At 40.1% G+C, this 11,776-nt stretch overlaps 1 protein-coding gene across 5 annotated transcripts in view; it reads left to right on the plus strand.

The window, feature by feature from the left end:
- Nucleotides 1–11,776, plus strand: part of MSRA (methionine sulfoxide reductase A) — a 375,212-nt gene that overhangs the window by 173,312 nt on the left and 190,124 nt on the right. For all 5 annotated transcript variants that reach the window (XM_019636164.1, XM_019636163.1, XM_019636166.1 and 2 more), the window contains one exon: nucleotides 360–479. In XM_019636164.1, the coding sequence (XP_019491709.1) occupies nucleotides 360–479 (120 nt within the window). The remainder of the gene's footprint in view (nucleotides 1–359; nucleotides 480–11,776) is intronic.

Below are 11,776 nucleotides of genomic sequence, written 5' to 3' on the forward strand. Positions count from 1 at the left end.
CTCTGGGTGGTGAACACACAATGTGATATATAGATGATGTATTACAGAATTGTACATTTGAAACCTATGTAATTTTACTAACCATTGTCACCCCAATACATTTTAATTAAAATGAATAAATAAATAAAATGAGAGGCTTTCTATTTTTTGCACAACTAAAGCAGACATTATACGCAAATAATCGTAAATAGAATTATTTTTAAATGTTAGAAACTCTCCTTTAAAAGATGAAATCTTAGTCATGTTTGATTACCAAATGACAGGAACAACATCTCTTTTCTAGTGTAGCAGAGCTTTTAATATGCAATGACCATCTTGCTTTTGAAAAAGGACTCATCTGTATCTTATATTTTTCTTAGGAATGGGCTGTTTCTGGGGAGCTGAGAGGAAGTTCTGGACCCTGAAAGGAGTATATTCAACTCAAGTTGGTTATGCAGGAGGCTACACTTCTAATCCTACTTACAAAGAAGTCTGCTCAGGTAGGAGGAATTTGTTCTATCCTGTTACTAGGGGAAGCAAGGAAGGGCTTGCGTCTCTTGGCAGGTGATAGGATCTTTAAAATGTACATATAAATTTTTTGTGTTTCCTCTGTCTTCTCTTTCCCATTTCTGTAAATACACTTCTTGGCCTCTTACTTTATATTTTTAGAAGATAACAAACATCCTATGGGATGTCTCATGTAGCTTTTGCTGCAGAATAATCACCCCAAAACTTAATCACTAACACAGTCATTTATTAGCTTATGATTCTGTGAGTGAGCAAGTTAGGCTGTGCTCAGCTTGGCGATTCTTCTGCTGGTGTTGTCTAGACTCACTCACATGACTTCAGTCAACTAGTGGGTTGCCTGGGGTCTAGTTGTTTCTGGATGGCTTCACTCATATGTCTGGCAATTGGTCCCAGCTTTCATTAGTGTTTGCTCTTGGCTCTGATAATGGGGATGATGGACCATGTGTCTTCAGCAGGCTGGCCTGGACAAATTCACACGGTGGTGGGTGCAGAGATCCCCAGAGCAGCAAGAGAGGACAAGTGCTGTTCTGCTAGCACTTTTCAAGTCTTTTTGGTGTCACATTTACTATTATCTCATGGCCAAAACAAATCACAGCATCTAGCCCAGAGTCAATATGGAAGGGACTCCCCAAAGGCATGTGTACAGGGAAGTGTGAAGAAATTGGGTATATACAACTGAAAACAACAAAGGCAACAAGAAAAACAAATGAAGAAACAAAACTCATAGACACAGACAATAATTTAGTGGTTACTATAGAGGGTAAGAGGGGGCGGGTGGTAGATGAGGGTAAAGGGGATCAAATATATGGTGATGGAAGGAGAACTGACGCTGGGTGGTGAACACACAGTGTGATATACAGATGATGTATTACAGAATTGTACACCTGAAATCTATGTAACTTTGCTAACAATTGTCACCCCAATAAACTTTAATAAAAAAAAAAAAGAAATTGGGGCCATTATGGCAAAAGCCTAACACATGGGGACAAACATATCATATACCAGACATGTTTTCCTGAGGCAAAAATATTAAAATCCAGGCTATAATGAAGGGATTGGCAAACTATGGCCTGCAGGCTAAGTGCTGCCTGCTGCCTGTTTATATAAGTAAAGTTTTATTGAAACATGGTCACACACATTTATTTATATATTATCTATGGATGCTTTCATGCCACAGTGGCAGAGCTGAGTGGATGCAACAGAGTCTGTATGCCCTAACAATCTAAAACATTTATGATCTGGCCCTTTATGGAAAAGAATTTGCTGACTAGGGTAGGCAGATGCCCCCATGGCAAATTCTCGCTCAAATACCAGGTACCCTCTCTGGATTTTGTTTCTGGCCTTCAAGTATTTGCTTTACTTTTCTGCCAGCTCAGGTAGCATTTAAGACACATTTATTTCTTAAAAGCATTTTTTAACATAAAAATTGTATATATTGAAGGTATACAACATGATATGTCAAGCTAATTAACATATCCATCTCATCACATACTTTTTTGTGTGTGTGGTGAGAGCACCACCCTCTTAGCAAATTTCAAATATATAATACAGTATTATTAACTATAATCAAAATGGTATATATTAGATCTCAAAAACTAATTTACCCTACATAACTGAAAGTTTGTGCCCTTTGACTAACATGTCCCCAATTCCCCCTACTCCTCCCCGAGGTAACCACCATGCTACTTTCTGCTTCTGAGTTGGACTTTATTAGATTCCACTTGTAAGTGAGATCATGCAATATTTTTTTTCTGTGTCTGCCTTATTTCACTTAGCATTAATGATCTCCAGGTTCATCCATGTTGTTACAAGTGGCAGGATTTCCTTAATTTTTAAAGGCTGAATAATATTCCATTGTACATATACTGCAATTTCTTTGTTCATCTGTTGATGGACACTTAGGTTGTTTCCATATCTTGGCTATTAGCTATTGTGAATAATGCTGCAGTGAATATGGGAGTGCAGATATCACTTCAAGGTACTGGTTTCATTTCCTTTGGAGATAGACCCAGAAGAGGGATTGCTGGATCATATGATAATTTTATTTTTAATATTAATATTTTGAGGACTGTCCATACTATAAAAACACATTTTTAAAGAATATTTTATAGGATTTATCTAGATATATAGTCCACCATATTGACAGAAAAGGGATTTTAAAAATGCAAAAGCATTTTACCTTTTAAAATAAGGTTTGAATTGGTTTTATTTGTGAGGACCCTCTCAGCTCTTGGAGGGCACTGTGGAATGAAAGTGGAGGAGGAGTTGGAATATGGAAGTTTGTTCAATAATGAGCATATTGAATGTTTTCTACAATATGAATTCTTATTTTGAAATGAAATTTGAGTTATGCAGCAATGAAAATCTTATAAAAATATACATGTTCTTGTTTTTATTGCCTCTAGAGAATTGAAATGTTTTGATTAGTGTTTAGAATGTACAATATTGAACAAATACTTTAATGGTTAATCCATTTTTTTTCTTTGCTTCTGTTTCAGAATTAAACAAATGCTTATGCAGAGCTATAAATAGAAAGATTTAGATGAACCCTGGAGATTGCCCAGGTGTATCCTCTTAAGTCTCAGGAATGGAAATGAATAGATGCCTCCCTGTAATTGCAGACATGATTGAATAGCCTAAGAGAAAAGGTTGCTAAGAAAATCTCCAAATATCTACTGGTTATACTATTATTCCCCAGCAAAATGTCAATAATCAATTAGAATATTGTGATTGCTTGTTTGCTCAGACTCATTCCAATTCAACTCTTCATCTTCACGTTGACAACATAATGCCCCTTTGTTGAACTCCTGCTATAGGCCAGACACTGTAATAAGCACTTTTTGCATCTTTGCTTTTTTACCGTGTAATCTTCCAAACAGTTCCATGAAGTGTCTCAGTGCTTGTCCTTTATCAAGGGAGTGTTGCAGTTCAGAAAGGAAATGTAACTTACCCAAGGTCATACGTAGCAGGAATCCCAACCTCATTAGCTCTTAGCGCAAAGTTCATGCCATTGACCTTGGTGTAAGTCACCCAGTTGTCATCACATCCCAGTTTTTCTCCATTTATCTATTCACAAGTTCTCTTTTATGTCTATCCCTCATGCCTATACCTTTTAATTTATTGGTGTGCTTTTTAATAACTCCTGTGAAGAAAATCCCAAGCATTGTTTTGTCTTTCTGATGTTTAGAAGAGAAAAGGACAAAACCCTTTTAAGATACAGTCCATGCAAACAGCTGGTGCGTTAGAGGCCTCTAGCAATGGTGAAGTACAGAAACTACGGAACTTGGTAAAGAACTGTCTATGATGTGAACGCTATCTGCTAAGTTAGAGGTGGCATCAGGAAGCATGGTTGTCATGGAAACTTGTTCCTGATTGGGAATAGATAGTTATAGGGTCTTACCCAGACACAGAAGGAGAGATAATTTCTTTCCCTAAGCTTTTTTTTTTTTTTTGTTCTGATCATGAAAGGGAAAAACAAAAAGGCAGAGAGAAGCTGTGATAGAAAGGTTCCCCTGGCACAAAAGTGGTAGAGCCTTGAGATCCCTGGGAATGGCAGGGAAGGAGAACAAACAAAGTCCCTAGCTAGAGTAATTATGGTAACCAGCTAATTAAAGATTTTTGACAGAGGAGAGGATGGGGGAGACAGAAAGCAAGTTATACTGGCTGGGCCTCCCCGCTGAAGCCTCAGGTGCTCAAAGCCTTGTTGAACAAGTCTGCCCCGGAGGGGTCTGACTTTTAAGGAAGAAAAACCAAGTCTCCACTAAGATGCATACTAATCGCTGAGGTTTCATGTGAGAGAAATACCCGTCTATGTTCAGTATTTGCATTCATTTCAAAATTGCTTATTCTTACGTTTGTAATTAACTTTGTAAAACTTCAGTTACAGCCCAGGTGTCTTTTGTAAAGGTATGTATATGTGTATGTATGTATATATGTATGTATGTATTCATTCATTGATTCATTCAATGAAAGCCCAAGGACCTGAGTTGCTTGGCAAATTTCTCCTCTCATATAGCAGCACACTTAGCCTAAGGTACCATTTGGATTCTTGGGGCAGGTGTCCGAGATACAGGGGTAGCACTCAGGAGGAGGTTCTCAAAATCCAAAGGGCCAGCTTGACCACTCCCCCCACTCCCACTGCCAACCTATTCTATGATGATGAATGTCAGAGCTCCCACAAGCATTGTCTTGGCACACAGATCAGTGACCAGGAGCATGGAACCCAGAACCGTTGGCTGTAGTTTGTCACAAATGACACTTGCTAGTGGGTGTGCATGGCTTTGGGATGAATGAGTGAACCAGTATTGTACATAAGCGTAAAAGCCGGGTGCGTCTTCATGTCTGAGTGGCATTTTTGTGTGGCTGTTGATGGCCCTGCTATTCTCCAGCCTGAGCTGGCGTTGCAGTTAGGTCCATAGAAAAGCTGTACGGATTCTAACAGACAAGAGAGGACACGAGCCCCATGATGACACGTGGGCAGAGCTGGGCATGTAAGCACAACACTCCTTGAAGGCTCACCAGTGGGTCTGTTCCCTGCTGGCTGCTCTGCCTGATATATGGAGAAGATACAAGGGGACAGTAGTTTTTCAAGAATTTGCAATAAAGTTGCCCTTTGGGAATGAAACCATAAAATAAGCCTATAATGCAGCCGCTTAGAAGAGAGTTTGGCTTCCAGAAGCTGATGGAATGCCCTGACATATGTAAAAGGTAAAAAGAGAGGACCTCAGCAGGGAGGCTGGTCAGCCAGGCCGGCCTGGGAAAGGGGCAGTCCTGCTGGTACCCTATGGGTTGCTCTGTAAAATTTGGCTGCTGGACAGACTCGCAGAACCTGATGCCATGATGCTTTTAAGTTCTATCATTAACTCCTCTTGTTCTGATTCACACTCTATAGACACTTCTCATCTTTTGCACTCCTGTGGATGTTATTTACAGAAAGAAAATAAAGACACCCGGTCAGTCAGCCAGACAGTTCTAATTCTCATTTCAAATTCAATTAAATGCCACCCTGAGATGTATATCTCAGTCTATTATGAGCTTAGTCTACACAGGTCATTCTCTCCATATTGGATTAACCTTGGGTTGAATTAAATGACGAAAGCGGAATTTTGGCCCTCAAATCTTGGAGTCAGAAGTCAGACCACCATGATTTTCTAAGGGCTGTGATTGCCTCCTTGCATTTCGTTGGAGGTTCCTCACCCCTCACATGTGTCATCATTTTATTTAAAACCGTTTTAAAAGCGACCATGCTTCCGTAACAGGCATTTAAACCACCCTTCCTTGGAGTCGTCATTTAGCACCAAACCCAGAGCTCCCAGGCCGGGAAACTTGCATCTCCTAGATGTTTCAGGCCTGAATTCTGAGCTCTCTGAGAGCTGCCAACGCCTGCACGAGGCAGCCAGTCTCAGCTTGGAGGCGTGTGGCATCGCTCACAGCCACTGTTTGGCTCTTTCTTGTGTTTCAGGTCTGTCTCTAACAGATATGCTGAGAAGTAATTTTAAGTCTTTGTGGCTGCCATTGTGTTTCTAAAGTGATTTCCGAGGGTTCATTCATTCATTTGGTGTTCTCTAAAAGCTCAGTGTATGCGTGGCACAGGAGAACCCAGAGAAAGCTGGAATGAAAGAGCCATGAGGAACCTAGATTTCGTGTAGGTTTTCTTGAATGAATTAAGTCCACAATTGATTGGGAATGTACCACATACATTGTAGTAGGAATTAGGGGCAGGTTATGATACAAAGTAGAAAAATACTAGTACCTGTCTTCCAGAATTCTTTCTCTATAGTCAAATGAGAGCTTGAGCTTTCATATTTGTTTTAAAGAGTTGTGCTGACCTTGGCTTGCTTTCTCTCCCTCTCTCCCTCCCTCCCTCTCTCCCTCCCTCCCTCCCTCCCTCCTTCTCAAACATTTGTTATGCAAACTGACTGATTAACTGGCATGCTGTTGCTTTACTACATTGATTTTAGGAGTAATTGAGCTATTCACATTCCTGAATACCCTGATAGAGAATTATTCTTACATTTCATAATAATGACTATACAGATGAAAATATGAAAAGACATTCTGCAATGGATAAGCATTCTGGGTTAATTTCAGTGCATTAGCCTAATACACAAATAACCCCACTTCTGGCAAGAAAACCCAGGATGTTCATTCACTGGGTGATATCTCTGCGTATTTTGCTTACAGATGTTCAGAACAATTCCATGTTTATTAGTCTATTCAAAAGCTTCTAGAAATCTGCACAGCCAAGAGGCACCGAAACCAGAAGCATGAAAGGGACTGTATAACTTTTTCTCGTAAGTGAGATTTACACAAGTACCACAGAAAATCTGGATCTCACATTCTTTATCAACAGAATACTCCAGGGGATTTTAAGGTGACATGTTCAACAGAAGCCCTGAGCTGCAGCCTGGGTCTGGGAGGAGCAGCGTGGCAGTCCTCATGTCACCTTCCAGTGGTGTCAATGCCCAGGTCATTTTCCTTCTTGGACTCCGTTTTCTCTCTTGTAAAGTGGGGGGCAGTGCCACTAAATGAAGCCAGTAGAGTTGTGGTGAGGTTCTTATTTGAAGATAAAATTGTTTCCAATTGGAAGTGTTCTAGAAAATCGAGGATATACATTTTCTACCCCTCTAGCTCTTGGGCATGTTGAAGATAGATGGGTCACGCAGCGTCGCTTGGCAGGGTATTGGGGTCAGCCCGCAGAATGTGCACAGGGCACGACAAAGGAAGACATTTTCTTCTTTTCCTCTGCTGTGTTCTTAGCAAGTCATATCTACACACCTCTCCAAATGCATATCCTCATGTCCTTGCTGCTTAAGAGAGCTAACAAAGCATTGAGTAATTTCCCCACGAATATAGAGCAACTCCATATACTTTCTTAGTTTGACTTAATTTCTGAAGTGTTTGGGTGGATGTACATGTCTGTGTATCTTACGTGAGATTAATGATCCCATTCTTCTGTGAAGCAGTGATGAGTTGTTATTAGCAGATTTTACCAACCCATGTAAAACTCTTAACTAAATTCCTTGCAGACGACATTAAATCTCTTTTTGGTGCATAGTAAGTCTCACTGTACTCCTTTCAATGTCAGTCAAGGTAAATTACTAAGTTATTGACATATTCCTGAAAATATAAGAATTCTGGTGTTCAGTGCTTGCTATAAGGAATTTGATTGTTTTTTGTTTCTCTTATGTTTGGTATAAAATTAACCTTGAACGTGTAGCAAGCAGGATGAAAATGCTTCTGTCTTTCAAACCACTGGGCAGAAAGTGAGCCCCGAGGTCAGTGGTCCTATGACTCATAGTTGTAACTTCTAGGACCAAATATAGCACTTCTACCCAACAAATCCACATAGCTGTTCAAGACAGATTAGTTCTGTGAATAGACCCATTACCTTAAAGGACAAAATATAGGCCATGAGAAAACTGCAGGTTTTATTTTCTAAGACTCAGTCTTAGAAAAGACAAGCTTGACTTCTTGACAAGAGGCGCCCTCTGAAGAACTGACATCAGGAGTCCTGGGGCATAGGCCGTGGGGGTGGGACGTGGGGTCAAGGCATTTCACACCTGGAAGGGACTTAACCATCTTCTAATCCAGTGGCTTTCAAAGTGGGTGATCAGAGAACCCTCTGACTCCAGGAAGGTTTTTCAGGGGTCTACAAATAATGAAATGCTTTAACTAAATCACAAAGATTTAACCTGCTTGGAGAACTCATTCACCCTTTAGCTATATTATGTATTGTAGTCTTGACTAATATTTCATTTTAGAAAGTTCTTTAAAACCATTGCCACTGTTTTGTCAGATGAGGAAACTAAGGGCAAGAGCAAGTGATTGGGGAGATAAATTTGAGAAGAAGGGTTGAAGATTTGTCTTCCTAGATTGTACTGTTGCTAGAAGCCTAGATGGAAGTCAAAATCTGTGTCCATCATGTTTTTTAAGTGAGGACAGGGATCAAGGATTCAGGGTGGAGGTGTCTTTTTTTGAGTTTGAAATGTTAAGAATTCAAGACAACAATACATTTGTCAACTAGATCTTGGGTATCATTTCGGTTAGGCTGGTTTTTTCTTTTCCAAAAATTGAGTACTGGAGTTTTGTAATAAACAGTTGTTATGTCTGCTAGACGCTCTAAGTGCTGCCTGATATAGCCAGGAGCAGAGCCGAGAGTGTGACAGTTGAGTCTGCAAGGAGCCTCTCTTGTTAACCAATGCTTTGGCATCTCTTATTTCCCCCAGACCTGGGAATGAGAAAGGAAATCATTAAATGAGAGTATTGTTGCCTCCCTTTCTTTCAAAAGCTTCTGCAGATCTGACTTCAGCCTGGGCTGTGGACCCCCAGGGCCTGCAGAGTTAGGACAAACAGTCTGCAAATTGATTTATCCACTGAGCATGATCTGGAGACCTTAATAATCATCTCTTTCACATCTTTTTTTTTCTTCCAGTTTTCCATGTGTAACGGAAACGACATTGTGATAAGTGAAGTATACATTCATTTCACATTACTGAACTCAGAGCAGCTTTTTGTCATCACCTATGTCCTTCATCCCTGGATTCCAAAATTAGAATGACTGTACTGGGGGTTCTTATGTAGCATTTTGACAGAGCCACATGGTCTCACATGCTCATAGAAGGATGACCCTACCATGCTAAAGGGTTGTTCAAAGTTCCCAAAGTTGAAACAAAATAGATACGAGCATACTTTGCTAGAGATATTTTGAGTTTGCCCAGATATTTCAATCCAGCATCAGACATCACAGAGGATGAGGATTTTAAATAGCTTCAAAGGATATAAAGCTGGCAAGCACTGAAACACTGGGCAACACAAAACTTTATCCTCAGATGGTAAAGGAAGCGTGCATGTGTTCTCTTCCTTGTAGGGTCTACCGGCCAAAGACTCCGGTTATGTCAGTGTCTGTTCTGTGTCATATAAGTAGGGGATGGTGGTGAATGAATTTTCATGGTTTGTGGATTCCCTGAAGACTTGCCTGCTCAGTGTATTCTTCATGTGACCTTAATATTTTCATATTCTCTAGCTTGTTTGGCTGTTCAATTCACCTCTCTCCTTGAGCAGCTTAAATCACTGCTGGACACAGGTGTGGTGGTCAAAGGTCAACAGACCAAGAGATTTGAAGTAGTTAAATGTGTCAGTATTTCCGCACATTTGATGGTAAAATTCTAATTGGCCATTTAAATGGAAAATAAATTAAATGAACAGGAACAATCATAAAAACATTCTTTATGCTCATTCAGCACTAGAAATTGGTTGTTTTTTCATTGTTTCGGGATTATATTCTCAAAGATTTGGAAGGGAGATTAAGAGGAATTTGCTATAGCAAGCAGTTCTTAAAACATAATTGCAAACACAATTGATGAACGTGCCTACACTGATTTTTGTTTTTTTTCAAATCACATATAATGGAGCTATAATGGACTATGAGAAAATAACCTTATAGGGGGTTGAGCTTCTCTAAGAATTTTATGTGATACTCTGGGTCTTAATTACTTCATAATGACTGACAATTTTTAGAGCCTTAGAATGAGGTTTTTTTCCTGAGTTACATTAAAAATAAATATCTGGGTCAATTACTGCCCCATCTGCCAAGTGAAAATGACAGCAGAGGGATTTATAGGAAAACACAGCAGCCCATCCTGTGAGTGAATCGCCCAGAAGGAATGGGGCAGCTCAGAAGAGGTCCCCGCCTGCCTCCGGATTTGCCTGGGCCTCATCTGCATGGAATCAGTTACAAGCCACTGAGCCCCTCAGGTGTGGGCTGGGCTTTGCTTAATAAATCCTGGCCTGTGATGTGTGGAATTGCGGAGTCCATCGGGGAGCACTGAGGGACAGAGCTGATCTCAGTGTCTCCAACCTTTACAGACAAAAGCTCCGTAGCTGGTGCGGCATCTCTGGCCAAAGCTTTCTGAGGGAGACTGCTTGCTCACAGTGGGGTCGGAACACTTTTATTCATAGCTGTCTCCTTCCTTTTTTTTGGTCATCGTTTCCTCTTCCTACCTTTTCTTTTTCTTTCCTGTAGTTAAGGATATGTTGCTTTTCTACCCCAGTATAACTATTATTAGTATTAGCGTTAGTACTAGTATTAGTACTAGTATTAGTATCACTATTAGTATTACTATAAATATTAGTACTAGTATTATCATCATCATCTTAAAGAAATCACAAGAACATGACTTGGTATATAGTGCCCATCTTAGGTTTAGAAAAGTTTATAACAATACTCTCAACAGATATTCCAGTAGTAGCTTATATTAATTGTTGGTTTATAATGTCTACAAAACATTTTCACAGGCTGATCTTTCACAGGCCTGTGAAATAGATAGAACAGCACTGTCGCTCCCACTTACAACAGTGCAAAGTGCTCAGAAACAGTAAGTCGCCCAGTGTGTCACTGGTTAATGAGAGATCACAGTAGTTTCTTCTGATGGTATTTAATTTGAAAGAAAAACAGGGTTTGTATTTTAGACAGTTCAGGCAATTTTCACGTGCCTTTCTTGGGCATTTTCGGATACTTTAAAAGATATTAAATTAAGCTATGAAGCTCTTGTAAGAATAAAGTAGAATTTTGAAAATGGTTTATAAAAAAGCCTGGTGGTCTGGAACTATTTAGATGAACTTAACTTGATCTATAGAAACATGGATTTATTTTTCTTTTAGTTGGATGGATGTTAGATATTGTCTGTTCCAGTGATTTTTGAAACTTTTATTAAGGACTAGAATCCTTTTCTTCCGATAAAAATTTTGCACAGAAGGCTAATATAAAAACAGTGTCCAAGATATTCTGATTAAAAAAGGGGTGTGTGTGTTTGGGGGGACTTCTTCCTTCACTGTCCTCATTCTTCAGGCCAAGGAAATGCCTCCTTGGAGTTAAGTCTAGAAAGCAGCTTAAAACCAGGGACAACTTGACTCTGGGCTGAAACACGAGATGAAGAGAAGAGCTCCCCAACCTCGCTGAACCCTATGGCGGTGCGTTGGAAGCTATGGAAATCCCCAGGATCCTCTGGGAGGCCATCCGGAGAAAAAGTGCTGGAAGGCATGGAAAGGGGCCTTTTCGTTCTCTGCCTTCTTAGAGCTGTACCCAGGCACCTAGATGTACTTAGGGGCTCTAAGCGTAGGTGTTTTTACATAAATTCTGGGTCTTGTAGCAAAGGGGCCCGGAATATCCAGTTTCTCCCAATCGCTTGTGCTCCTTCCGTTTGAAATTTCAGCTCTGACTCCTTGAGTGTATTTATTTGAAAGCCCTTCCCTCCCCTCCTCAGTCCTG

This window comes from Hipposideros armiger, unplaced genomic scaffold (assembly GCF_001890085.2).
Source record: "Hipposideros armiger isolate ML-2016 unplaced genomic scaffold, ASM189008v1 scaffold_27, whole genome shotgun sequence".
Classification (NCBI taxonomy): Eukaryota; Metazoa; Chordata; class Mammalia; order Chiroptera; family Hipposideridae; genus Hipposideros; species Hipposideros armiger.